Genomic DNA, 25,735 nt, shown 5'->3' with positions numbered 1-25,735 from the left:
ATTTCCACTTACAGGGTAGTATTCACATCCCTCACTTCCCACCACCCACAAGAAGTCTGCCGTCAAAGAGATGTCTTCTCAGTCTCCCTACCTTGGTGACCCACTCCGTGTGCCCAGTGAGTGTGTTCAGACATGTCCCAGCAGATAAAGCCCATACTTTCACAGTGAAGTCTGCAGAGCCGCTCACCAAGATATCCAGTTCATCATTGTAGTCCACGCTAAACACTAGTACATACAACATACACAAAATTAAAACACATGCCTCTGTCAGTAGTTAAAAAAAAAAAAAGAGTTCAATAACATTTAGTCTCCCTAGCTTCCCAATTACATAATTTCCCAACCAAAGCCACTATAAGAATGGGGCTATTCCATTACCAATTTTATGATTTAAAAAATCCATTTCAAATTCTTGCTATCGGTCCGGCATTGTAGTGTAGCAGGTAAAGCCGTTGCTATATGGGTACTGGTTCGAGTCCTAGGTGCTCTACTTCCAATCTGACTCTTTACTAATATGTCTACAAAAGCAGAGGAAGATGGCCCAAGTGCTTGGGCTCCTATTAACCACATGGGAGACTGGGATGGAGTTTCAGCCTGGTCCAGCCCTGGCCATGCAGCCATTTGGGGAGTGAACCAGCAAGTGGAAGATCGATTCTCTGTCTCTGTCTCTCTCTGTCTGTCTCTCCCTATCTGTAACTCTGCTTTTCAAACAAATAAAGCTTTTAAAAAAGAAAAAAACTGTTGCTATTATTACAGATTATTCTAAGCTTGGAACATTCCAGAAACAATACAATCTCTTGTATTTGTACTTGCTTTCAAGTGGGGCAAAACCAATACTGGAGATAATGCTATCCCTTCTTAGGCCTGCCTGCCTGACAGTACACAAAACTTTATCTACTTTATGCAGGAAAACAGAATATAACTGGCCCTGCTCAGATATGCACTGACAGTAAGACAAAACATAAAGAATGTAAGTTGCAAAACAGTACCGACTCAAGAAAAGCCAATGCAAAGAGAATAAAAGGGGGAGGGGGAATCTCAAAGGTCACACTAAGGCATTCACTCAAAACAGTGGCTCAATTTCTTTATAGCTATATCCCAGCACCTAAGTTAGTGTCTCCAGTATAGCCAGTACTCAAATATTTGTTTTTAAATGTCTATCAGGCTCTACAGGAACACCAAGGACCCAGAGATGATGATACTGTTCCTTTCTTTAATTAAGGAACACACTCTAAGTTGGGGATTGAGGAGGGAGTCCAGAAAAAAATAAATGTTTACCTCTTGCTAGGGGAACACCAAGGAGAATGACTAACTCTGCCCAGGGGTATCAGGGAGGACTTCAGGGAAGAGGCGATAATGGCGATGAGCCCTGAAGGATGAGCAGAGTTTATCAAGAAAAGAAAGAATACTGCAGGTAGAGGGGTCAGCAAAAACATGGAGTTAAGATAAGCGGCAGCAATGTCCAGGGAACAGCAAGTAGAAAATTTTTTAGATCGAAGTTGACCAGGAATAAAATCACCTAGAAGTCATGGTACATTGTGACACTGTGGAATACTACACTCGGTGTAATATGTAAGTTCCATACTAAGCCATACACCTTCAAATATCAATCTCTAAAACAAGCGATTGGTAGCAGACAGCAAAGACTAAAGTTGAGTTTACATTAAAGAATATTGAGTACTAGGTAAATAAAGTACAAGAAACTCAAGACACAAGGGTGAACAAGCCAGGCAGGGCCCTTGTCCTACAGAGCTAACAGTCTGGGAGGAATCAGGATTAGCACCCTTATTTGCATGATGGGTATTCATCAGTAATATAGGATTCTGGGCATCTTACAGCAGAGGGCCCAAGCTGTTCACAGAGGACTGTTCACAAACTTGATGCTTAAGAGTGGAGACTGTGATTCTCAGAGGCTAAAGCAGTGGGCAAATGCAAAAAGAAGAAGGGAGCTGCAGCACAGAAGTCTGGGAAACAGCTTAATACGATTTCCACACAAAGCTCCAAAACAAATACAGCAGAGAGAGAAGTTCAAGTCTTAAGACTATATTAAAAAGGTCAGTTTTCTGCAAAATAAGGCTTCTGTATATTTCTTAGGAACTATTCAATCATCTGTTTATCTCTAGGTGGTTACCTTTTAATCAGATGTTAATCAAGCTCCAACCGGATATAATCTATAGAGACCATACAACCTGGGAACCACCATCACTCCAAAGGATTTTCTGCTTTAGTTCCACAAATAAATTGGTCTGAATTTACAAGCACAGGACTTACTCAAATTTGGAGATAGGGAATCTGATAAAAGCAAAGATGACTGACTGTTCAACATTATATAAATGAAATAGGAAGGAGGGAGAACTACCCTTCCCAACGTAAGAGTAGATAGAAGAATTCGTAAATGGGCCAGGAGGGGAAGAGCAAAGTGGGGAGAGCATCCCATATACGACTAGCTGGAATAAAGCGAAACAACTGCAGTGCCTGAGGAAGAAGGGGGGAAAGACAGGGTAAATGGAAAAGGAAAAAAGTTTCACACTCTTGGCCTATGGCTTTAAAGATGAGGTTAGAGCAATTTTAAAAACCCTTGAAAAAGGGCAACCCACCCGCCCCCGTGTGCCCCCGGAAGTGCTGGGTCCGGGCTCCAGAACTCCACTCCCAGCAGGCCACAGTGTTGTCAAAGGAGCCTGTCACAAGCTTCTGCTCGTCAAACTTCACTGCTGCACAAGTGTGGGTCTGGATGCCATAAACACATTGCCCTGTGCTCACATCCCACAGCTTTGCAGACAAGTCATCTGACCCTTCAAGAGAAAAACAGGGAGGTTAATAAGAAAAGGCATATTAAAAAGGCAAAGTCAATCTTCAAACCAAAGTATTCTTAAAAGAGAACGTTAATGGTCACCTTTTCCAGCACTTTGACTTTATGGCTGAGAAAACCAAAGAACGAAGAGTCCTGGTTGCATGACTTGCTAAGTCACGAAAACAGTGTCAAATGCACTGTGGGGGCTGGCACAGTGGTGTAGCGGGTAAAGCCGCTGCCTGCAGTGCCGGCATCCCATATGGGTGCAGGTTTGAGTCCCGGCTGCTCTTCTTCCGATCAAGCTCTCTGCTATGGCCTGGGAGGGCAGCGGAAGATGGCCCAACTGCTTGGGCCTGTGCACCAGCATGGGAGACCTGGAAGAAGCTCCTGGCTTCTGGCTTCGCATTGACCCAGTTCCGGCCTGGCTACTGCAGCCATTTGGGGAGTGAGTCAGCAGATGAAAAACTTCTCTCTCTCTCCCTGCCTCTGCCTCTCTGTAACTCTACCTTTCAAATAATAAATAAATCTTTAAAAAAGAATCAAGACTCGGGGGCCAGTGCTGTGGCACAGTGGTTAAAACCCTGGCCTGAAGCGCCGGCATAACATATGGGCGCCGGTTCTAGTCCCGGCTGCTCCTCTTCCAATCCAGCTCTCTGCTATGGCCTGGGATAGAAGAAGATGGCCCAAGTTCTTAGGCCCCTGCACCCACATGGGAGACACAGAAGAAGCTCCTGGCTCCTGGCTTTGGATCGGCACAGCTCTGGCCGTTGCAGTCATTTGGGGAGTGAACCATCGGATGGAAGACCTCTCTCTCTGTCTATACCTCTCTCTGTAGCTCTGTCTTTCAAATAAATAAAATAAATCTTAAAAAAAAAAAAAAAAAAAGGAACACCCAATTCTGTTGGTGAAGATATAAAGATTTTCAGCTACATGTGCACTGTTGGTGGTAATATAAAAAAAAAAAAATCAAGACTTGGTTTTAATTAAGTTTAAAATCTTAATAACTAACTCATGTCTCACAATTCACCTTTAATAAAAATCAATAAAGGAAAAGACTTTTTGAGACTATATTAAACATAGGTACTATAATAAAAACATAGTACCCTAGGAGAGCACTAAATCATCAGTTTTCTAAAAGCTGAAATGACTTTACAAAGTCAGCCACAATTCCACCTTTCATCAAGGGCCACTGTTTCAGAAAATGAAAAATAGTTACCACTTATGAAAGAGCTTGAATACTGAAATGATGAATGTATTTGTCACCCTGCTATTTAAGAATCTACACAAAATAAGGGGTAAGACTTGGCTGGTGATTCTCAATGGACAGGAGACATCAGAACCATGAGGGTTCTTTTATCAAAACACACAAACAGGGCTCTACCTCAAACAGATTCTAATTTAGGCTATCTGAGGTAGAATCCAATAATCTTAAAATTTCCACGCTACTCTAACTCATCAGTATTTTGAAAACCAATAGTCTAAAACAATGCTGTCCAACAGAAATATAATGGACACCATACATGTAATTTAGAATGTACTAAAAAGTGTAAATGAATGAAAATAATTCTTATTTAATTAAATGTAAAAAATATTATCATTTTAACATGTAATCAGTATAAAATTTATTAATGAGATATTTTATATTCTTTTACAATCTGTCTTCTAAGTTTGGCATTTCATATTTCACATCACAATTTGGTTTAGCCACAACTCAACTATTCAAAAGCCACAGGGACCAACGGCTACTGCACTGGACAGCACAGGTTTAGACAGTCTGCACAGCAAATATAAAGAGGGGATAAAAAGAGAAAAGGCCTCATGAAACTGGACTGCGTTCTAACCACACTCCTCATGTACACGTTCTACAAACCAGAATGCAAACATGCCTTAGAACAAAATCAATGCAACTGGAAAACATCACACTTAGTGAAATAAGCCAGCCCCAAAAGGACAGATACCACATGTTCTCCCTGATCTGTGGTAACTAATAGAGGACTTTTTAAAAGGTAATCTACAGAAGCAAAAATGACACCTTGAGATGCAATGACTTTGAACAGTCCGTCTTGACTGAAGAAGTTTTTTTTTTTCATACTATTTGTTGAACTCTTTACTTAGTATAGAGTTAATCTTATGTACATAAATCTAATTGAAAATAGATCTTAGTAAAAAATAAAAATGGAAATGGGAGAAAGAGGAGGAAGAAGGGTGGGAGTGCAGGTAGAGTGGGAAGAATCACTATATTCCTAAAATTGTATTTATGAATTATATGATGCTTGTATTCCTTAAACAAAAGGTTTCTGGGAAGGGGGAAAAAAACATGCCTTAGAAGCCAGCACGACTGGCTCCTCAACAACACTTCTCTTGTTTTTAGTATGGAATTGTTTGAGGAAGGAATTCTGTGGTTTAAAAAAAAAAAAAAAGAAAAGAAAAAGGAACAGTATATACTAGAGGTTGGCAACACTTCCATAAAAGACCAGACAGTACCTGTTTCGGGCTTTGGAAGACACGGTCTGCCGAAATTACTCTGTTCTGCTGGATGTGGCCCACAGTCTATAGCTTGCCAATCTCTGAGTTATACCTATTAACCTACCTACTATGTATCTTTATATATTACAAAAATATGTGTGGTCAATTAATAAAGAACTGCTAAGGATCGAGGATTATAGATAAGGTTTGTCAAAATGCATTGCCTAAAACATGAACACTGGTTATAAAAACAGTTCAGTCTGACTGTAAAACAGTGACAAAGTCAGGCTGGAGAAATGGGTCAAGGGGATGTTTAACCAGACCTTATTTGCATTTCTGAAAGATCACTGCATCGTGGAAAATGATTTGGAGGAATGGCAAAAACTGGAGGCAAGATGGCTAGATAAACTAGGGGAAAGGATAAACAAAATGTGGTATATGCCTATTTGTACAATGCAACATTATTTAATCTAAAAAAGAAATGAAATTCTGACCACGGTATGACACAGAGGAACACTGAGTATATCAAACTAAGTGAAACAGGCCAGTCACAAAAGAACACTGCATTATTCCACTAACATGAGGTTCCTAGAACAGATGAAATGCACAGACAGAAAGTAGCATGGGGGTGGTCACTGGCTAGGGGAGGGTGATTGGGCAGTTAAGTATTTATGCAGTACAGTTCAGTTTGGGAAGATGAAAAAAGCTCTAGATGGTTGAAGCTAACAGTTGCACAATGTACTTAATGACACAGACAGCACACTTAAAAACAGCAAACTTTATAATGCATGTTTTACCACAATTTGGAAAAAAAAAAAATACTAGGAAGAAATTTTCCAAACTAATTATTTAACTAGTTTATACAGGAAAATGTTGTCAAAAACAATCAGGGGGCCAGCACTGTGACGTAGCAGGTTAGGCTACCATCTGCAATGCCCGGATCCCATGTGGGCATGGGATGGAGTCCTAGCTGCTCCATTTCTGATCCAGCTCCCTGCTAATGTGCCTGGAAAGGCAGCAGAGGATGGTCCAAGTGCTTGGGCCCCAGCACCCACGTGGCAGACCCAGATGAACATCCTGGCTTTGGTCTGCGTTGTGGTTATTTGGCCATTTGGGGAGTGAACTAGCTGATAGAAGATCTTTCAGTTTCTCCCTCTCTGTGGCTCTACCTGTCAAGTAAAATAAAAACATCTTAAAATAATAATAATCAGGTTAAGTTCCATTATTCAGGGGGTACAAGTCTATTCCTAGTTGGTAATCACATGGCAGCCACAATTCTCAACCCTTTTCTGGCTCTCCGTTGGCCTCTCCTCTGGACTCCCACTTACCACATCAACTAACTCAACTTGTTTTCAGAGGTTGATGCCGTCTACAGGTGAGGGAGAATTCAATAAATGTGGACTTTTACATTTCATGAGGAAAAAAACCCTCTCAATTTCGAAAACAGAATGAAAACAAAAGATGAGTATGTACAAAGACAGGCAGGAAAATGAGCTGCAACCCAAATGGAGCAGGCTATCTTATCAAGTTTAAATATTTAACTAGTAGAATCAGATCTCAGCTCTCAACCCCCTCTCTGAAGCACCGGCCTCTGCTGACCAAATGAACACACATCACAGTGCCTCTTTAACAGGCCAGCCTCCTCCTCTAGGTACTCTTCATCATTGTTCTGGTCCCTTCACCTTGGTCTACGTATACTCTTCAAGTGGCTCTATTCTCTCCCCTCTCTAAATCTCCTTTTAAAATTTCACTGTTTCAGCCACAGCTGGGATGACTGACTCCTAAAGCTTTCTGTCTAGCCGTGAATATTCCAAGCCCAGACCCGGTATTGCTAAATACTGTGGCGTATCCACTTAAATATACAACAGGCAACTGAACTCAGTTCATCCCAACTGAACTCCATCTACCCTCTCAAATGTCTTCATTTTCTTTTTCTTTTTCTTTTTTTTTTTTTTTTGACAGGCAGAGTAAGACAGTGAGAAAGAGAGAGAGAGAGAAAGGTCTTCCTTTTTCTGTTGGTTTACCCTCAAAATGGCTGCTGCGGCCGGTGTGCTGTGCACATCCGAAGCCAGGAGCCAGGTGCTTCCTCCTGGTCTCCCATGCAGGTGCAGGGCCCAAGCACTTGGGCCATCCTCCAATGCACTTCCGGGCCACAGCAGAGAGCTGGACTGGAAGAAGAGCAACCGGGACAGAATCCAGCACCCTGACTGGGACTAGAACCCGGGGTGCTGGTGCCGCAGGCGGAGGATTAGCCTAGTGAGCCACGGTGCCGGCCTCAGATGTCTTAATTTTTCTAGTCTAGTTATTGGAACTACTATCTTCCCAGGCTATTATCTTCTTAAGGCTAGAGACTAACCACTTCTGAAATCTCTCTTCCCCTTGCCACATACCTACTAAACCACTGCCAAATCCTGTCAATTCTACTTTAACAGCTGTTCTTCTATTCTACTGCTCCCTTTTACAACCTCTGCTTCTACTATCCTAACTCTAGACCTCTTTTTCCTAACCTAAACTGTATCAGGCTGAGAGTAATTTGAAAGCTCAAACCTAAGAGGTTCTGAGACCTCTGTCAAGAGGTCTCAATAAGAGTCACATCAACTCCTTAGAAAAAAATTTAGAAATGTGTGGAGGTGGTTTCCGTCATCATGACGATGGAGGAGGGAGCATTACTGGTAGCTACTGGGCAGAAACCAGGAATGTAGGATACCGTGTAATATCTCAGTACACAAAAGAATGCTTTTGCATTTTACATGACTTCCTGATAATTCTGCCAGATATCATGAGTATGGAGCTTATTTTTAGTTATTTAAATCTAGAACCTGTTCCACAAAGCATATTTGTAGTGTAACTTCGTAATGAATTGTTTATGACTGCAACTGCCAGATAAGTTGAAGGAAATTGCTTTGTTGGCAATTTTGTGAAATTTTTCACGCACTGGGAAGATCATATCACTGACAGTTCTTTGACACAAATGCAGTATGCATTTATAACTGTCAAGTTCATGATGATAGCACACATAAATGCAAACATGTGATTACTTCATGTCTTCTTGTATATCCAGGCTTGAGCATCACAGTGTTAAATGTGCACATAGTATTTTAATTACAGTCCTCTTATTTCTCCTTGGTACCAGAGCTTAGACATTATATTGACTTTTAAAATGTGTTATGTACAGATAACTTATTTCTCTGAATAGACACTATAAAAAGTGTTATAAAACGAGGAACTGGATCTGACAGAAGCAAGAAATATTGGTCTACTTGAAGTAGAAAGCTCTAACCCTGAACCTTTTTCTGCTCAGAAAACTTTCATGACTCTTTTGCTTACAGACTGTCCAAACTCATGTTCTCAGGACTCAAGACACTTCACAACACAGCCTACTTCTTCAGACTATATTCTAAGACTCCGTGATATCCGAACAGTCCCACTAACATGAATTCTCTCTACTTTCCTCCTACATGTTCCATGCTTCTTAGCCCCTCCTATGCCTTCACCTTTCCTTCCTATCAGAAAGCCCATATTCTGTATCTCAGCTCTCTAAAAACTATGCAGTTCCTCAGGACCCAACATAAACACTGCTCATGTTTCCCAGATGGAAGAAATTATTCCTTCCTCTGAACAACCACGTGGTTTTTATTCCATATAATTTAACTGCATCATGTTAGCTCTTGGATAGCTCTTGATTTTATTATTCAGCCATAAATCAGAGGTCATAATACAGCAGCTTACAGGTTGAATATGACTCAACCACAGTATTTTTAAAGTATCATTAATATTTAAAAATCAATACAAGAGTACTTCAAAAAGTTCATGAATATGGAATTTAAAAGATAAATCTATTTTGGTGCAAAAAAATTCTGAAATCCATGCTTAGTTTTTTCATAATTCACACTTAAGAACCTTTTGAGGCCGGCGCCGTGGCTCAACAGGCTAATCCTCTACCTTGCGGAACCGGCACACCAGGTTCTAGTCCCAGTTGGGAAGCCGGATTCTATCCCGGTTGCCCCTCTTCCAGGCCAGCTCTCTGCTATGGCCGGGAAGGCAATGGAGGATGGCCCAAGTCCTTGGGCCCTGCATCCGCATGGGAGACCAGGAGAAGCACCTGGCTCCTGGCTTCGGATCAGCACGATGCGCCGGCCGCAGTGCGCCAGCCACAGCGGCCAATGGAGGGTGAACCAACAACAAAAAGGAAGACCTTTCTCTCTGTCTCTCTCACTATCCACTCTGCCTGTCAAAAAAAAAAAAAAAAGAACCATTTGAAGATCCATACTTTAAAAAAAAAAATCTGACACTTCACTTAAAAATTCAAATCTGGCAATTCTGAACGTGAAACCCACGTGACACGACTTCACTACAATGGGGCGGCAACTACACTCTTTAGAAAGCCAGGTGTTTTCTGCTTTGCCACAACCCACACAGAGACTTTCACCCAAGGAAGGTCACATCCTGATTCCAATATATATGTTCTCTAAGGAAAAGAACTGCTGTGATCCATCTGTGTGCGCCCTCATATTGTCTTCCAAATGGTAAGCATTTCATAAATACTGAACATCACAAAGAACAATGAGTCCCTTTCTCAACATTTCATAAACTGTAGAAGAGGACTACCTTAATCTGTACCATGTCAGTCATTCACATTAGCATTACCTGTCACTGTCTCTGGTAATACTTTCTTACTGTTTGTTCAAGGTACTAATCTGAGTCACTGTAAACTTGCTGCCAAATTCAGGATTTCACAATTAAACCACAGTGAAAATTCAAGCTCTTAAGAAACAACATGACCCAAAACATGTATAATTGTGTAACAAGTACTTCTCTCACAAGTCAAGTCTCAGGGTTGCTGCTATTAGAAAAATTAAATCAATGCTTTAGATCATTTTCAATAGCCACAGCATAATTTTCAATATGAAAACCTGTTGAATTCACTCAGAATAAAAATAACATACAGGCCCATCTAGAGAATAATCTTAAAATAAAGAGTAGACTCCACTTATTGTAGATACTAGCTTTCCAGATACAGAATTCAGTGAACATTTCCTATTTTCCTCTGTTCCAAGTTATTATGCTTTATGGTATTTCAAAAATGAAGTTTGATGAAAGAAAACAATAAACTAGAAGTGGTTTCTGAAAACAATGAGTCACCTGCCAGTATGCACCTGAATGAGAAAGAACTCTAAGCTCCAAGACAATATTGCATCTTAATCTTAAAAACACCTGCCGAAATCATGAGGCGAAAAGGACATGGAAAAGTCATCACAACAGGGAAAGTACATCAAAGTACAGACAAATGGATACTGTTCTCTAATCAGGCTCATAAAACAGAGAAAACAAAATACATATGGAATGAATTCAGTATGACAAACCATGCAATGCCTTAGATAAATATTTATTTTAGAAAACTGGTAAAGTGTATAGCATTTCAGAGAATATACTACCACATGGGAAAATGTACAATTTATGAACATGGAAATGCAATTTTTAAACAATACTGAGAAATCACACATCTCTTAATTAAAAAGATTAAGACTAGTGGGACACTCCAAGGGATAAACAAATTATTCATGAGCTTGCTATGGGCATGGCATCAATTCAATCTACCTGGAAAGGCCGCTACAGATAAAACCATTCACTTCTGGATCTGGTGATTCTACTTTTAGGCTTCTGACTCAAATAAATAATATAAGGGGAGAAAAGAGTAATATAAACAAAAATATTCATAAAAATACAAATAACTTGAATATGTACTAATATGGAAATGGATAAATCATGATGATATATTTACACAAAGGAATAGTTTATATTTATTTTAAATGACAACTATGCAGTTTAGGTAATACAAACATTTACTAGAAATTATCTTAGATGAAAAAAGAATACCACATACCTCTATATATCTGATGCAAGTAAATAGGCTTTCGGATCATCGATAAAATTGCCTAGGACTAGTCTAAACATTGCTTAAGAATTACTTACATTGCCTGTCAAAATATATTGCCTAAAATGTGGGCACTGATTATATGTAGAAATGCATGTCCATTCTAATTGCAAGCTCACATACTGAATTCTAAATTTTAATAGTTATCACACATGTTATATAATGCTTGCTTTTAAAAGTATACAAAGTCAAACAACAAAAGTTCCAGTGGCTCTCACCTGTACAGAGAAGTCCATCTTTGTAGTAAAGTGCATACACTCTGGCACTGTGTCCAATTAATGATGAGGTCTCAAAGGCTTCATGGTCCTCCAGTTGCTTCATTCTTAAAATAGCCTTCAAATAAACCTTCTTCCAGTGCAAAGCGTCCTGAACAGAATCATCTATCTGCCAGCCCAAATTTTTACACGCAGTCTGCCACACCTCTGTACAGGCACTTATCACCTTATTCCACTGTTTAGAGACGAGGCAGCATGTGAGTAAAGTCTGAGGATCGAGCCATTTTAACAAATAAAAACTGAGCTCCAAGGGAAGGAGTTTGAGGAAGTCCCGCTTGAGGAGGGTCTCCAGGTTATTGGAGAGATGCCTGAGCTGGACTGCCCCACTCAGACTAATCAGGTGATCCAGAGTTTCATTTTTCTGCAAGTCCGTCAGAGAAAGAAATGTAACAGAAATGTTATCAAGCCATGTCTCAAAGTCCTTTCTCTCCATAAGGTTATGGAAAAATTTACCTGTGGCACATCAAAATATTGTATTAGTTCTGCTCAAAAAGACCATTCAAGCAAGACTGCTAACAAATGAAGTATTAAAAATTAGTGTAAAAAACTTGGCATTTCAACTCAGTTACAATTATAACTTTACAGTTAATACACTATATTTATCCGAAAATTTTCCATGCACATAAAAAACACATTTGAGAAAACACACTTTAACAAATCATGATCTTCAAAACACCAATGTTTCTGTTTGACTTGTTCCTTTAGAAGCCTAGCACATGCTACATGCACCTTCACAGTAAAAAATTTACAAAGTACACATTCATGATGAAACAGTGTAATCTATAATATATCTCCCCCATCAAAACCATTATAAAACTATTTCCTTAACGGATTCCTTAACACGTGCTATTGGGCACTAAAACACAAAAATAAGCATTGGGATGTGCAACTAGAAAAATTAAGTCTCTGGATCAATCATCTAAGATATTAACTTGTGAGGCACAATCACACCTGTCACCATAATCACAGAGATGACTACTTGCTTTTGCAATAGATGCTCAGATGACAAGGTTTGGGGAAGAAAAATAAGCAGCTGAACTAAGTTATATGCCTCTGGTATTCTGGTTCTTCTACCTCCTTGATGACACTGCCAGTTAGAACATGAATTACTAAGTTCTTACATAGTCCATTTTTATAAACCTCACATGAACCGGTGATAATTCTTAACCATGTGCCCCAGAGAGTCATGAGAATCCCAAAAATCTGCACAAATAAGGCAAATTAATAATCCCAATGCTTACAAAACAACAACCAGGTAACATCATCTTCATTTTGCAGATACAAAATCTATAGGTTAAAGTAAATGACTGCCAACGGTCACAGAGCTATTAAAATAGGGGAACAGACTGGAAGCTAATGCCTTTAAGATCAACACATGAAGCTGTCTTTCTGAAGTCAGTGCCAACAGGACCAGACCAGTGTTACCAGAACCTGGTAACAGATCGGGGGTACCATGTCTATGTGATTATACCAGTTTCCCTTTAGAAGAATGACAAATTGCTCCAGGACTAACCAGAACAATATTTTTTTAAGTATCCTGCATTAATATCAACAGGTGTCAACTCACTCTTAACAACAGGAACTAAACTTAATGAAAAGAGAACAAGAAATAAAGTAAACCAATAAATAAATCCATCTTCCCCAAGACAGGCCATGTGTTGACAGATGTTAATGATGGGTGATGGGTACACAAGGGTTATTCTCCTTTACTTTCTTAAGTTTGGACATTTCCATGATTTAAAAAAAAAGAAGAAAAAAAAAAAAACTTTGCTTCCAATCTGATTATACAATGTCTTACAAGACTGTCAAACTGATTTTAAAAATTTATGTCTAAATTAATGTGGAAAAGGAAGATAAACTCCTCAGACATGTCACCTAGATCACCTAGGTCTACACAAAAAAGCAGTATCTCATTTTTCAATTTGTTAATATAAAGTGAGTAAAAAATCACTAACTTTCTGCTATCAAATCTGGCAAGAACATTCTTGGACAGAAAGTATTCTGGTTTATTAGGAGAGGTAACCAGATCTTCCAATCACATCACCTGCTGTTTTGTACTTTCAGTTTCTGGAACTGTGACTGGACTCAAAATTAATACTCCGGAAGCCAAAGGGTTTAGACTACAGAGGAGCTATAATTTATATGAAGCGTTTACTTGGCTGCCAAAAAATTATCAGTTCACTACAAGTTTTCTCAAGTTATCACAAGATAACAAGCTCCCTCCTTCCTCTCAATCCTACCAAGTCTCTACAACATTTCTAGACCATTTCTTTTAAAATAATCACAAGACAAAAGAGCCATTTTCTGTGGGTATCTGCACAATGTTATAACAGCTAATTAATACTGACCAATTAAAAACATACACCAATACAGAGAAAAGTATGAAAAGCATTTGCCAATTCTCACACACACACTATGACACACATCTGTCGTAGAAATGTTTAGTTATTTAAATGGCCACAAGACAAAAATACACATAAAACATTATCATGTTCCCATCACTCATCAATACCTGAGAGACATCCTACAACATGCCAAATTAATATGCCCATGGCACCTCTGAAAATTATGGGACAAACGTTTCACTGGTCACCAGCCATTTCTGATTATTCTAACTTATAGAGGTTTTTTCCAACTCTTACACTACTGATTGAAACTGTTTAACCATGTAAGGGTAGTTTCCCAGTTCTTCATCTCTATTTTGAAAAAGGTATTTCAAAAGAAGAAGAAGAAATAGGTCCTGCAGAATGCACTATTAAATAGCAATTTGGCGAGTGGGTATTTAGCTTAGCAATTAAGATGCCTGCATCCCATATCAGAGTAAAGGGTTCAATTCCTAGCTCCAGCTTCTCATTAATGCAGACCCTGGGAGGCAGTGGTGATGGCTCAAGTAATTGGGTTCCTACCACTCACATGGGCCAACAGCTGGATTGGGCTCCCACTCTGGGTCAGCCCTGGCCTTTGTGGGCATTTGGGGAATGAACTAGTAAATGGGAGCTTACGCTTTCAAATTAAAAAGGAAAAAAAATTTTTTTTAAGTCACCAAGTTTTACTCTTTTAAAAGAATCAACTAGTTTTGGAAGAGACTTTGGTGAGGTCACAGATCTAAACTGAACAATTAGAGTCTCTAGGAATATCATGTACTGGTAGCACATGGTCCCCAGGGGGGAGCTCAGGAAATGGGATTTCAATTCAATGTAAGAAGGAGCTTTTAAATCATCAGAGCTTCACAACAATGGAGAAGCTGCCTCCAGACTGGTGAGCTTCCCATTCCTATGAACAGTCAAGACTGCTGGATATGGAGACAGAACAAGACCAACGAAAATGCACTGGAGTCAGCTGAATCTTTTACTGACTAAGCTACTTCCTGTGCGATCAGGGGCATGCTCGACGCACTTCATCTGTAAAATGGAAGCTGTCACTCAACTCCAGCTCTGCGAGAACCAGCAATAAGGCAGGAATCTGCTCAGCACAGTCCCCAGTCTAGGATAACTGACATGGTATTTGCTGTTAGTTTTATCACTAGGAATACCTGGCAGGCAAGCTTTCTGTGACATTGAGGCTGGATGGATCCCTTTCATTCCTACGATCTTATGGCAAAGTTTCTCTTAAAAACATCTAGAAGAAAAACTCACAGACTCAAACTTACTGGGAGTATAATTTCACAACGAAGGGCAGTTACTGACTTGAGGCTATAATTTCTCACTAAGTGCTTTTTTCTCCCCCCTTACCCACATACCCTGCTGTCTTGACCTTTTATTTTTCCCCACCTCAGACTAAACATTAACAATAATAACAATCACAGAGCTCTGGGGAAGTGGGGCGGTGCTATGAAGTCTTAAGGTGGGAGATGAGAGCCTGAGTTTGGTCTCTGGTTCTGCCTTTAACTCATATTTGCCCCCATAGGCCAGTCTCATATTTATATTGGTTTTAAAGATGGAAGTACTACTCATAAACATTCTCTCATTTAATCTTCACAACCTCGTGAAAGGGACCAATACTAATGCCCTAACTAACAGACGAGGAAACTCATGGCCTAAGAAGTAGCAGGGCTTTCCCAGAGTTGCACAGGATATAGCAGGCGGCCGACCCTCCCAAAACAAAACAACACAAGGCCTACAACTCCAGGTCTTATTAGTGACATGACATTCTCGGCAAAACCAGGTGAATGTCTCCCCCCCACTACTCCACCAAGGCCTGGCCTGGTGAGGAATGAAGGCAACACATCCGCAGCTGTCACGAAGGAGGCTTCACCTTGCCAATCTTTTCATATCAAACACAATCACTTACATAGCACCCAGGCTTTGAAAACCCGTATACACTCTCCAACTTACATATGCTTAAAATACATTTTGGATACTCAAGAAACCCTTAACACTGGTTACCTCCAGAGGGAAGTGGAGAGCTAAGGAACAGGGATGTGGGGTCCCTTTTGATCGTACGCTATTTTGAATTTAAGGCCACGTGAATAAACTCCCTAAAAACAGCCTCAGGTTTTAAGAGGAACCTCAGACAGCTGGGAAAGAACACAAATACGAGTTTGGATTGTAAAATACGGGGCTCTGCAACTCCACCTGCTGCTGGGTGACCTTTGGGCAAATCACTCCACCGATCTGAAGTCCACTTTCCTCACTTGGAAAACGTAGCCCTGAGCAGCACTACTCACAAGGGTTTCCGGCAGGATTAAACAGGATAATGCAGTAAAACGTTTAGTACGGTTCCCGGCACGCTGGAAGCTACCGCTATTCCTTAGCATCGATGCTGTTCTTTGCATGTTCTCAAGCAGCACCCCACATACACACCTGTTTCCATGGCATACCCACAATTATGGCGCAGGCCCTCGTATTAGTACGCCGCTCTGTACCTCATAAACCACCTCTCCAAGCTTCCTAATCTTTCAAATTCCTGGTAGCCTCGGGCATCACTGTTAACTCCTCTCGCAGATAAGGAAACTGAGGCAGGAGGAGGCAGTTAACTGTGAGACCCGATTTCCCCATCTCTTAAGAGGAACTCCACATCCCTTCAACCCCCTCGTCGCTCCCAGGCCCTCGGCTCCCGGAGCCGTGTTCCGCGCGGCACTGACCTGAGCGAGTGCCCCGGGGCCTGGGACCTCGCGCCGGGTTCACACCGACTAGGCGCGCTCGGGCCGCCAGAGCCTCGCAGCGGCCGGGTCCGCTCCGCAGCCATGGCGCCTGCAGGGAAGAGAAAGACAAACAGCCCGAAGCGCAGCGGGTCAGCAGGGGCGCGGACACTCGAGATCCCCCACCCCCGCCCCGATCGGCCCCGCCTTGTACACAGACCTGGCCCCGCGGCCGCCTTTCGGGGGTCCGCAGCCTCACGGGGGAGCGGCTTCCGGTGCTGCCTGCGTCATCTCCGCGCGCCCCTCCACCCCGCGGCGCCCGGCGGAAGTGGCTGCACTTCCGGCCCCCGCCCGAGGCGGAGGCGGGAGAGCCGGAGGCGGGAATGGTCGGCGCTTGGTTAGGTTGGTCTCACGGTGGGTTAGAGCTGGTGAATTCTCCACCCAAGCTTGCGTTCGTCTGCAGATCCAGATTTGCCCGGCGCATTTTAGCTCCCTCACTCCGTCTGCTCTGGAGCCGCCTCAGCAGCAGTTTTTATTATCCTCTGTGAAGCGGGAACGGTGACTCAGGTTAAGACACGCGTCCAAGTTCAAACATTATTGGGTACCTACTGTATCCCAGACTCTGAGTAGCGAGGAGAAAGCGGAAAAACAAATGACTAAGCCAGGTACGGTGCTAAGAAGAAACGTAAAGCAAGGTTAGGGAGTCGTCGAGCGGGGTCGGGAGGCCGGGGAGGAGAAAGGCAAGCAGCCTGTGTAGGTGTAAGTCACAATATTGACGCCACGGCAGAGCCCACTGCTCGCTTTCTCAACGTGTCGGTGTGTTCCTCCTAACGGTTGAAGTACCCTGCGAATCTCATCCTTGTGGGATGAAGTTCAGTGTCAGAAACTCAAACTACCAGACACTCCTAAAACTACACTACAAGGTCGTGATTATCATTAGTCCCATTTTTAGAGATGGGTAAACTGAGGTCAAAAAAAGGTTTAGACTGCTTGCCTGAAATCCTAGTGACTGCTTGTCATAGGATTTCAACTTAAAACGACTAAAATGCCTGGGTTATCTTTGTCACTGTGCGGGCTCATCAGCCACATGCATACCCACTCACACACACACATGACACAGGCGTGTCGTACCAGTCCTACCCAGTAGGACTTCTGGCATTGATGGGAATGTTCAGTCCCACAAACATGAGCCGCTTCTTACTGTTGAATGCTAGATAGGTGCCTACTGCAATTGAGGAACTAAATTAATTTCATTTAATTTAAAAAGCCATGTGTGGGGCCGGCGCCGTGGCTTAACAGGCTAATCCTCCGCCTTGTGGCGCCGGCACACCAGGTTCTAGTCCCGGTTGGGGCGCCGGATTCTGTCCCGGTTGCCCCTCTTCCAGACCAGCTCTCTGCTATGGCCCGGGAAGGCAGTGGAGGATGGCCCAAGTCCTTGGGCCCTGCACCTGCATGGGAGACCAGGAGAAGCACCTGGCTCCTGGCTCCTGGCTTCGGATCAGCGCGATGCGCCGGCCGCAGCGGCCATTGGAGGGTGAACCAACGGCAAAAAGGAAGACCTTTCTCTCTGTCTCTCTCTCTCACTATCCACTCTGCCTGTCCAAAAAAAAAAAAAAAAAAAAAAGCCATGTGTGGTAAATGGCTTACCATGTTGGAAAACATAGTCTAAATTTATGGACATAAACGTATAGAGTCTCATATCCAGCTAGTAGTAGGGCACAGCCAAAGTTCCAAGCACCTCAATTCTCTCATCAAGAGTTCTTGAAATATGAGAAATGCAAATTGATTATGTGGGGTAGAAGCCAACTATGGTGCCCTAAAAATTAGGTCTCAAGAGAGCAAATTTGATTGGATAGACAACAGGACGCCCCTGTAGACTTCAAAGCCAGAGAGTGACTAATGAAAATAATGTAAGATATTTGGAAGACATAGATTCAGAGATTGGATAACCTCTATGACAGGGAAGGCAGTAAAGGAAACCAAACATACATATCTCTTTGCAGCAAACTGCCTCAGCCCCAGTAGTGTAGGAGTTTGATGAATCAAACTGAAAGTGCCAGATGTGACTGCCCCCAGTGATAATATTGTTTGAACCTCTCTTAGGCAAAGAAACCAAATTGTAAAATGAAGCTCAAAGACCTAGAAGCAAAACTTATAGCTATAAAAATTAAGAAATTGCAAACCATGCATAGATTTCATGTTTAATTAAATACTTACAAGACCCATTTTATTGTTAAATTTGGTATATGTAAAAATTCCCCTTCATGTTAATTTTTTTATAATTTTTTTTATTTGACAGATAGAGTTAGACAGTGAAAGACAGAGAGAAAGGTCTCCCTTCCATTGGTTCACCCCCCAAATGGCCGCTACGGCCGGTGCTGTGCAGATCAGAAGCCAGGAGCCAGGTGCTTCTTCTTGGTCTCCCATGTGGGTGCAGGGGCCAAGCACTTGGGCTATACTCCACTGCCTTCCTGGGCCACAGCAGAGAGCTGGACTGGAAGAGGAGCAGCCAGGACTAGAACCTGGTGTCCAGATGGGATGCCGACACCACAGGCGGAGGATTAGCCAAGTGAGCCATGGCGCTGGCTCCTTCATGTTAATTTCCTTTAGGTTAAATTTTTCCATTTTGTAAAAATTTCCAAGTTTGCAGGATGATTGTTTAGAAAACAGAGTCGACTTTAAACTTAAGGAGTTATTATAACCCAAATAAGTAGAAACACTGCAATGAATGGCAGATAGGAAGTTCAACATGTGAAAAAAAAAAAAAAAAAGATGAACTGTAGCCTGACATAATAGAATGCTAGTATAACTGTTTATGTGACAGGAACAAGAAAATATGCTGAATGTTTTTTATTTATTTGAAAGGCGGAGTGACACAGAGACAGAGATATTCCATCTGCTGGTTCACTCCCCACCTGGCTGCAACAGTCAGGGTTGGGCCAGGCCAAATACTTGAACCTTCTGCTTCCTTCCTGGACACAGAAGCAGAAAGCCGCATCTGAAGCGAAGCAACCAGGGCTTAAACCAGCACTCTGGTATGGAGCTGCTGGTGTCACAAGCAGTGGCTTAGCCACTGCTCCTCAATGTCATCCCCTGATGTTTCTTTTCTTGAAATAAACATACAGGAAAAAATAGTGTCTAGGATGATTTCAACACAGACTTGTGTATACTCCAGGAAAATAGCAAACATCGAATGCTTACTTTTTAAAAAAAATATATTTATTTTATTTATTTGAAAGTCACAGTTACACAGAGGCAGAGAGAGAGAGAGAGGTCTTCCATCCGATGGGTTCACTCCCCAGATGGCCGCAACAGCCAGAGCTGTGCCGATCCAAAGCCAGGAGCCAAGAGCTTCTTCCTGGTCTCCCACGTGGGTGCAGGGGCCCAAGGATTTGGGCCATCCTCTACTGCTTTCCCAGGCCATAGCAGAGAGCTGGATTGGAAGAGGAGCAGCCGGGACTAGAACCAGCGCCCATACGGGATGCCGGCACTTCAGGCCAGGGCTTTAACCCACCGCCACAGTGCCGGCCCTCAAATGCTTACTTTTTGCAGTTCAGGCTAAAATGAACAATATGATGGAGAGGGTAGGGGGTATAACTTACAAGTGATTTACTAAAGTTCTTGCGTAGCCTGTAGCAAGAATTCAGGATGGAGCATATAGCAGACCTCACCATGTGGTGTATCTTTGGAGAGAAAACAATGCATCTGCTAGGGATGACAAATAGTCCTGATATTTTTACATGTGCATCCACCAGGGAGCAGACATTATTCCATTTAAATAATTTCAGATTACTTAATTTCTTGAGATGCAGTCCAAAAAAAATTTGTATGATACTTCCCTTTGTGTGATGAAGCTGCAGCGAGGTGACACAGGTGAACTGCTCTTTGAACTCCCACACATACCTTACCAGGAACTCAGCATAAAGACAAAGGTTCAGTTTCATGATGTACACAAGGTTGGAAGCTTTTGAAGCCATTTTTCTATTCTTTGTTCTGGATCCACTGTAGCTGTAACATGATGAGCGCTCACGTTCCTATGTAGTCAGCAGGTATTCTGAGACAAAAGCTCAGGTTGATTGGCCAGAAACCCTATCCTTTAAGTTTGAAGCGCCAAGTACTTTACTGCAATAGCTGTTCGTACGGAGTGATCCTGAGCTACATTGAGGCATCACTTGGTAGCCAAAGCCCAGAAATTGCTCACCGACAACATGCAGGTAAGTTTCTGATTGTTGAAACATTTGATAGCTGCTAAAATAGACTTTAAGGCATCTAAGTTCCTTCTATATGTAAATCATCAGCACTGAGAGAACAGACGTTCAGATTATAATAGTCATAGTTGATCTTGTTTGGTGGTTTTTTTCTTTGCAATGGACATGGGAAAATAAAGGTAGAAGTCAGAATTCTCTGATAGTTTAGAATGAGCTTTGGAATCTGACCGATCTGCATTCAAATCATGGCCCTGTACCAACTCCTTACCCACTATGTAGTTTGGAAACTAAACCCTTTGGATGTTCAGCACAATTTTGAACATACCCTGTCTGAAAGGGGTATTACCAATGCTAAAGGAATTAAGGCCTGGCACAGAGCAGGTACTCAATAATAGGTAATTCTTGTTACAGAAGGTTTTGTTGACCAAAGCTCCAATGAATACAGATCTCACTCCTCTATTGTTCCCTAGCCCTGTTATATTACAATTCCCCATGTGCACTTCCACATGGAAAGTTTCCGTCTCCTTTGATGAGGTGCAGTAAGTTTGGCACAGGTCCATGCTAGATCTCTGAAGAGGTGCTATGCAGATAGCAAGTACCTAAGCATATTGACAGGTCAGATGGAGTAGGAGACGCCATTAAAACGGACTCTGATTTGGTATTAGATTAAATTGGCAAGTCATACTAGAAGTATGTAAATGTTTGATAGAAGCCAGTGTTCAGTGGCCAACAAAAGCAATCACTTCATGGAAAACTCGACCTTGACCTTTGTAATTAGAGAAGAAACTGATCCAGGTGCTCCAGTTCAAGGAAGTACATCACATATTTTCCTATATATTTTTATCGCAATCATGGCAGTTGTTGTATCCACATGTCTATATCTGATTCTTCTATGCATCTCCAATATCTAACTCAGTGGCTTGTATGGGGTAAGGAGTTTTTCATTCAACAAGCAAGAAAACAACTGACTGACGTTTTACTCCGTGTCCATTTTGTACCAAACACTGGACTTAGAAGTAGTAGGGAAGAAATATATGACTGCTGTCCTGGAAATTATGACCAAGCAAAAGGGACAGTAAATAATGATAACCATTTAAAATAGAGTAGACTGCTACATGCTGTTAAAGGTCCATATAGCGTTCACTAGGAGCCAAAATAAGAATGGAGGTGAAGCTTGATGACCATCTATCCTTTTCTTATTTAGGTGACATTCTGTAGACTTCGGACTCACCAATGGTGCTTCATTCTTTTTAATGTCATCCTGTTCCATGCCTTGCTTTTTGGGGCTGACTTTGTGGAAGAATACTTTCTGCATTCTTTGCCTCATGTAGATATGAAGGTTCTCGAAGTCAAGGATAAAGCAAGAAAATTGAACATGGAGCCCCTGAAAAGTAATCTCTCCACATACTACATTCTAAACCAGCCAGAAGTATGTAAAGGGAAGAACATTTTTTTGCTCTCTCTTATTTTTAGTAGCCCAGGAAATGGAACAAGACGGGACCTCATCAGGAAAACCTGGGGTAGCATGACCAGTATCCAAGGGCACCTCATTATCACACTGTTTGCTTTGGGTATGCCTGTTTCGGTAACAACCCAGAAAGAGATAGATAAAGAGTCCCAGAAGAATAATGATATTATTGAAGGGATCTTCTTGGACAGTTCTGAAAACCAAACCCTGAAGATCATCGCAATGACACAGTGGGCTGTGACTTTCTGCCCTAATGCCCTGTTCATTCTTAAGGTTGATGAAGAGATGTTTCTTAACCTGCCAAGCCTGGTGGGCTATCTTTTCAACCTAAAAGAACACCTTGAAGATATCTACGTAGGCAGTGTTATCCATCAGGGCACACCCAACAGAGACCCTCATCGTCAAGAATTTGTCTCTCTTAGTGAGTATCCGGAAAAATACTACCCAGATTACTGCAGTGGTGAGACCTTTATAGTGTCCCAAGAAGTGGCTCGGATGATGTATGTGGTTTTCAAAGAAGTCCCTGTAATGGTGCCTGCTGATGTATTTGTAGGAATTTGTATGAAATCCATTGGCCTTATTCCCATCCACAGTTCAAGATTCTCTGGGATTTTGGCCGGCGCCGCGGCTCACTAGGCTAATCCTCCCCCTTGCGGCGCCGGCACACTGGGTTCTAGTCCCGGTCGGGGCACCGATCCTGTCCCGGTTGCCCCTCTTCCAGGCCAGCTCTCTGCTGTGGCCCTGGAGGGCAGTGGAGGATGGCCCAGGTGCTTGGGCCCTGCACCCCATGGGAGACCAGGAGAAGCACCTGGCTCCTGCCTTAAGATCAGTGCGGTGCGCGGGCAGCAGCACACCGGCCGCGGTGACCATTGGAGGGTGAACCAACGGTAAAAGGAAGACCTTTCTCTCTGTCTCTCTCTCTGTCCACTCTGCCTGTCAAAAAAAATAAATGAATAAAAATAAAAATAATTAAACACTAGTGATTTTTGTATATTGATTTTGTATTCTGAAAATTACTGAATTAATTTATTCTAAGTTTTTTGGTAGAGTCTTTAGAGTTTTCTTTGTTTTTTTTTTTTTTAGAGTTTTCTATATGTAAGATAATCTCAGCTACAATTAGGGACAATTTAACTTCCTCCTTTCTGATTTGGATGCCATTTATTTCTTCCTCTCACCTAATTTCTCTGACTAGGATGTTCGTCCAGTGCTCTGTTGAACGGAAGTGTTGAGAATTGGCATCCTTTTTTGTATTCCTGATCTTAGAGGGAAAGTTTTCAGTTTTTCACTCTTGAGTAGGATGTAACTGTGGGTTTGTCATACATGGCCTTTATTGTATTGAAGTACATTCCTTCTATACCTAATGTGATGAGAGCCTTTATCAATAAACAATGTTGAATTTTGTCAAATACATTTTCTTCATCTATTGAGATGAGCACATGGTTTTTGTCCTTCTTTCTTTAAATTTTATGTATCATATCTATAGATTTGGTTGTGAGAAATATTCTCATAACTCAGAGAAATCTAACTTGATCATGGTGAATGATCCTTTTGATGTGCTGTTAATTTCAGTTTGCTGGTATTTAGTTGAGGACTTCTTCACCAGGGATATTGGCCTGTAATTCTCCTCTCCTCTAGTGTTCTTGTCTGACTTTTGTATAAGGGTAATATTGGTCTCAAAAATGAATTTAGCATTGTCTTTTTTTTTTTTAATGTTCTTATTTATTTGAGAGGTAGATTTACAGATAGAGCAAGGGAGATACAGAGAGAAAGGTCTTTCATCCACTGGTTCACTCCCCAAATGGCCACAGTGGATCCAACTGGGCCAATCCAAAGCCAGGAGCCAGGAGCTTCTTCCAGGTCTCCCACATGGGTGCAAGGCCCAAGCTCTTAGGCCATCTTCTACTGCTTTCCCAGGCCATAGCAGAGAGCTGGATTGGAAGAGGAGCAGCCGGGACTAGAACTGGCATCCATATGGAATGTACCCACTACACCACAGCACCAGTCTCTTGTCTCTCTAATTTATTGGAGTTTTTTAAATTGGAATTTTGAGAAGCACTGACATTCATTCTTTAAATGCCTGGTACAATTCAATAGTAAAGCAAGCCATCAGATCTGGGGCTTTTCTTTGATGGGAGATATTTTATTCTTCATTCAATCTCCTTACTCAATATTGATCTGTTCAGATTTTCCATTTGGCCATGGTTTACTCATGGCAGCATTCATGTTCATGTACAGCAGGCCGAGAGAGGGTGTGGCTTCTCCACTGGGCCTGACTGTGTCCTGGGCTTGGGTTTGGTGTTGTAGTTGTTCCCTGGGCCTATGCTCCGAGTAGCAGGGGGTCACAGCATAGCAGTAACAAGGACGGGGATATGAAATGCCTTCCAGGTTGCTTGGTCCCAGGAGGTGGGAACTGCAACTGCTTGACTGGGGAGTGTGCAATGGCAGCAGAACTTCAAGGGTAGAGAGGCCCCTCATACAGGCTGAACATTAACAGTGCCTCCAGTCTCAAGATGACTCTGCAATAGGAGCTTGGAGTCATGAAGTCTTAGAACCAGAATGTGCAGCGTGGGCATGTGCAGCAAGAGTTTGTCTCAGCAGTCTGGAGTGCAAACTAGCTCGTTCTGGTGGTGGCTGTGATGTCAGATGTGGGTGGGCTGAACGCAGCCACACAGCCCGTCTGCCGTGTGGGCACTGTCAGAGGGCTGTAGGTCCAGGGCCTGTGAAGGGTTGGGAGACATGGTGATTCAGTTCCCAAAGCAGCTCAACAGCTCAGAAGCTATGTCTGCTTCCCTGGCAGGAATGACTGTTGATGACCCCAGTGGCAAGAGATGTAGGAGTGTTCTCAGAGCAGGTCACTAGGGAACAGTGACTCTTGCTGCATAGGTGAGACTGATGGCCTCTGCCTACCCTTTTTGCTCCCAGTCCTCTCCCCATGTCTCAGGTGTGCCAGTCTCACCAGCAGTCCTCTCTGTGTGGATAATCCCCAGTTACTGTTTTCTCACTTGTGTCACTGCAGATTCATTAATGAGCCCTTCAGCCCTCCTGTGCTGTTTTGGGTTGTGAATAACTGTATGTTTGTTTTGTTTCTGGGAATATGAAGGTTGGTGTCTCCTACCCGCCCCCCATCTTGGTGACGTCCCCTCCTGGTTTCTTTCAAGATACCTTCTTCACTGTCTCTCTGTATTTCAGAGTTAGAAGCTAAATTTGTACACCTCCACATTTGGTCCAGATGCCTGTATCACAGATGATGGGCCGTCTCTGATGTTCGAATGCATTTACAAGCATTTGATTCCAGCACCTGTTCACAAGCCTGTGGGGGCATGAGTTGACTTTCCCCATATGTCACCACAATTCCTCAATGCCTTATTAAAGGAATTGTTAATATACAGCTTTTGGAGGAAAAGTTTTACAAATATCAGAACAAATCAAGCATTCTACATAACTTTCGAAGTCTCCAAGGAGGTGTGGGCAGCAGGACAAAGTGCTCTTAACCCGGAATCAGTGGCACATTCATG

General features: G+C 42.2%; 2 protein-coding genes across 4 annotated transcripts in view; one reads left to right on the top strand and one right to left on the bottom strand.

The window, feature by feature from the left end:
* The window catches only part of FBXW2 (F-box and WD repeat domain containing 2), a 53,828-nt gene extending 36,994 nt beyond the window's left edge, over nt 1–16,834 (bottom strand). For all 3 annotated transcript variants that reach the window (XM_062207678.1, XM_062207676.1, XM_062207677.1), the window contains exons 1-5: nt 16,765–16,834; nt 16,548–16,656; nt 11,408–11,917; nt 2,595–2,789; nt 92–225 (exon numbers count right to left, since the gene is read on the bottom strand). In XM_062207678.1, coding sequence (XP_062063662.1) covers nt 92–225; nt 2,595–2,789; nt 11,408–11,897 — 819 coding nt within the window. In that variant the 5' untranslated portion in view covers nt 11,898–11,917; nt 16,548–16,656; nt 16,765–16,834. The remainder of the gene's footprint in view (nt 1–91; nt 226–2,594; nt 2,790–11,407; nt 11,918–16,547; nt 16,657–16,764) is intronic.
* A 359-nt stretch (nt 16,835–17,193) lies between these two features.
* On the top strand, nt 17,194–25,200 carry B3GALT9 (beta-1,3-galactosyltransferase 9). The gene is made up of 4 exons (XM_062206714.1): nt 17,194–17,209; nt 20,553–20,758; nt 21,957–22,835; nt 25,162–25,200. Exons 2-4 carry the CDS (start codon nt 20,753–20,755, stop codon nt 25,198–25,200), a joined length of 924 nt encoding a protein of 307 aa, XP_062062698.1. The 5' UTR covers nt 17,194–17,209; nt 20,553–20,752.
* Nucleotides 25,201–25,735: the final 535 nt, after the last annotated feature.

This window comes from Lepus europaeus, chromosome 12, assembly GCF_033115175.1.
Source record: "Lepus europaeus isolate LE1 chromosome 12, mLepTim1.pri, whole genome shotgun sequence".
In the NCBI taxonomy this organism is placed as follows: domain Eukaryota; kingdom Metazoa; phylum Chordata; class Mammalia; order Lagomorpha; family Leporidae; genus Lepus; species Lepus europaeus.
The sequence above is the reverse complement of the archived record's forward strand: the minus strand, read 5'-3'. Positions and strand labels throughout refer to the sequence as shown.

Excerpts from the sequence above, each read along its gene's own strand:
- B3GALT9 (XM_062206714.1), top strand. Across the intron at positions 22,836-25,161 it reads CAAGATTCTCTGGGATTTTG|GTGTGCCAGTCTCACCAGCA; the intron begins GCCGGCGCCGCG and ends CCCATGTCTCAG.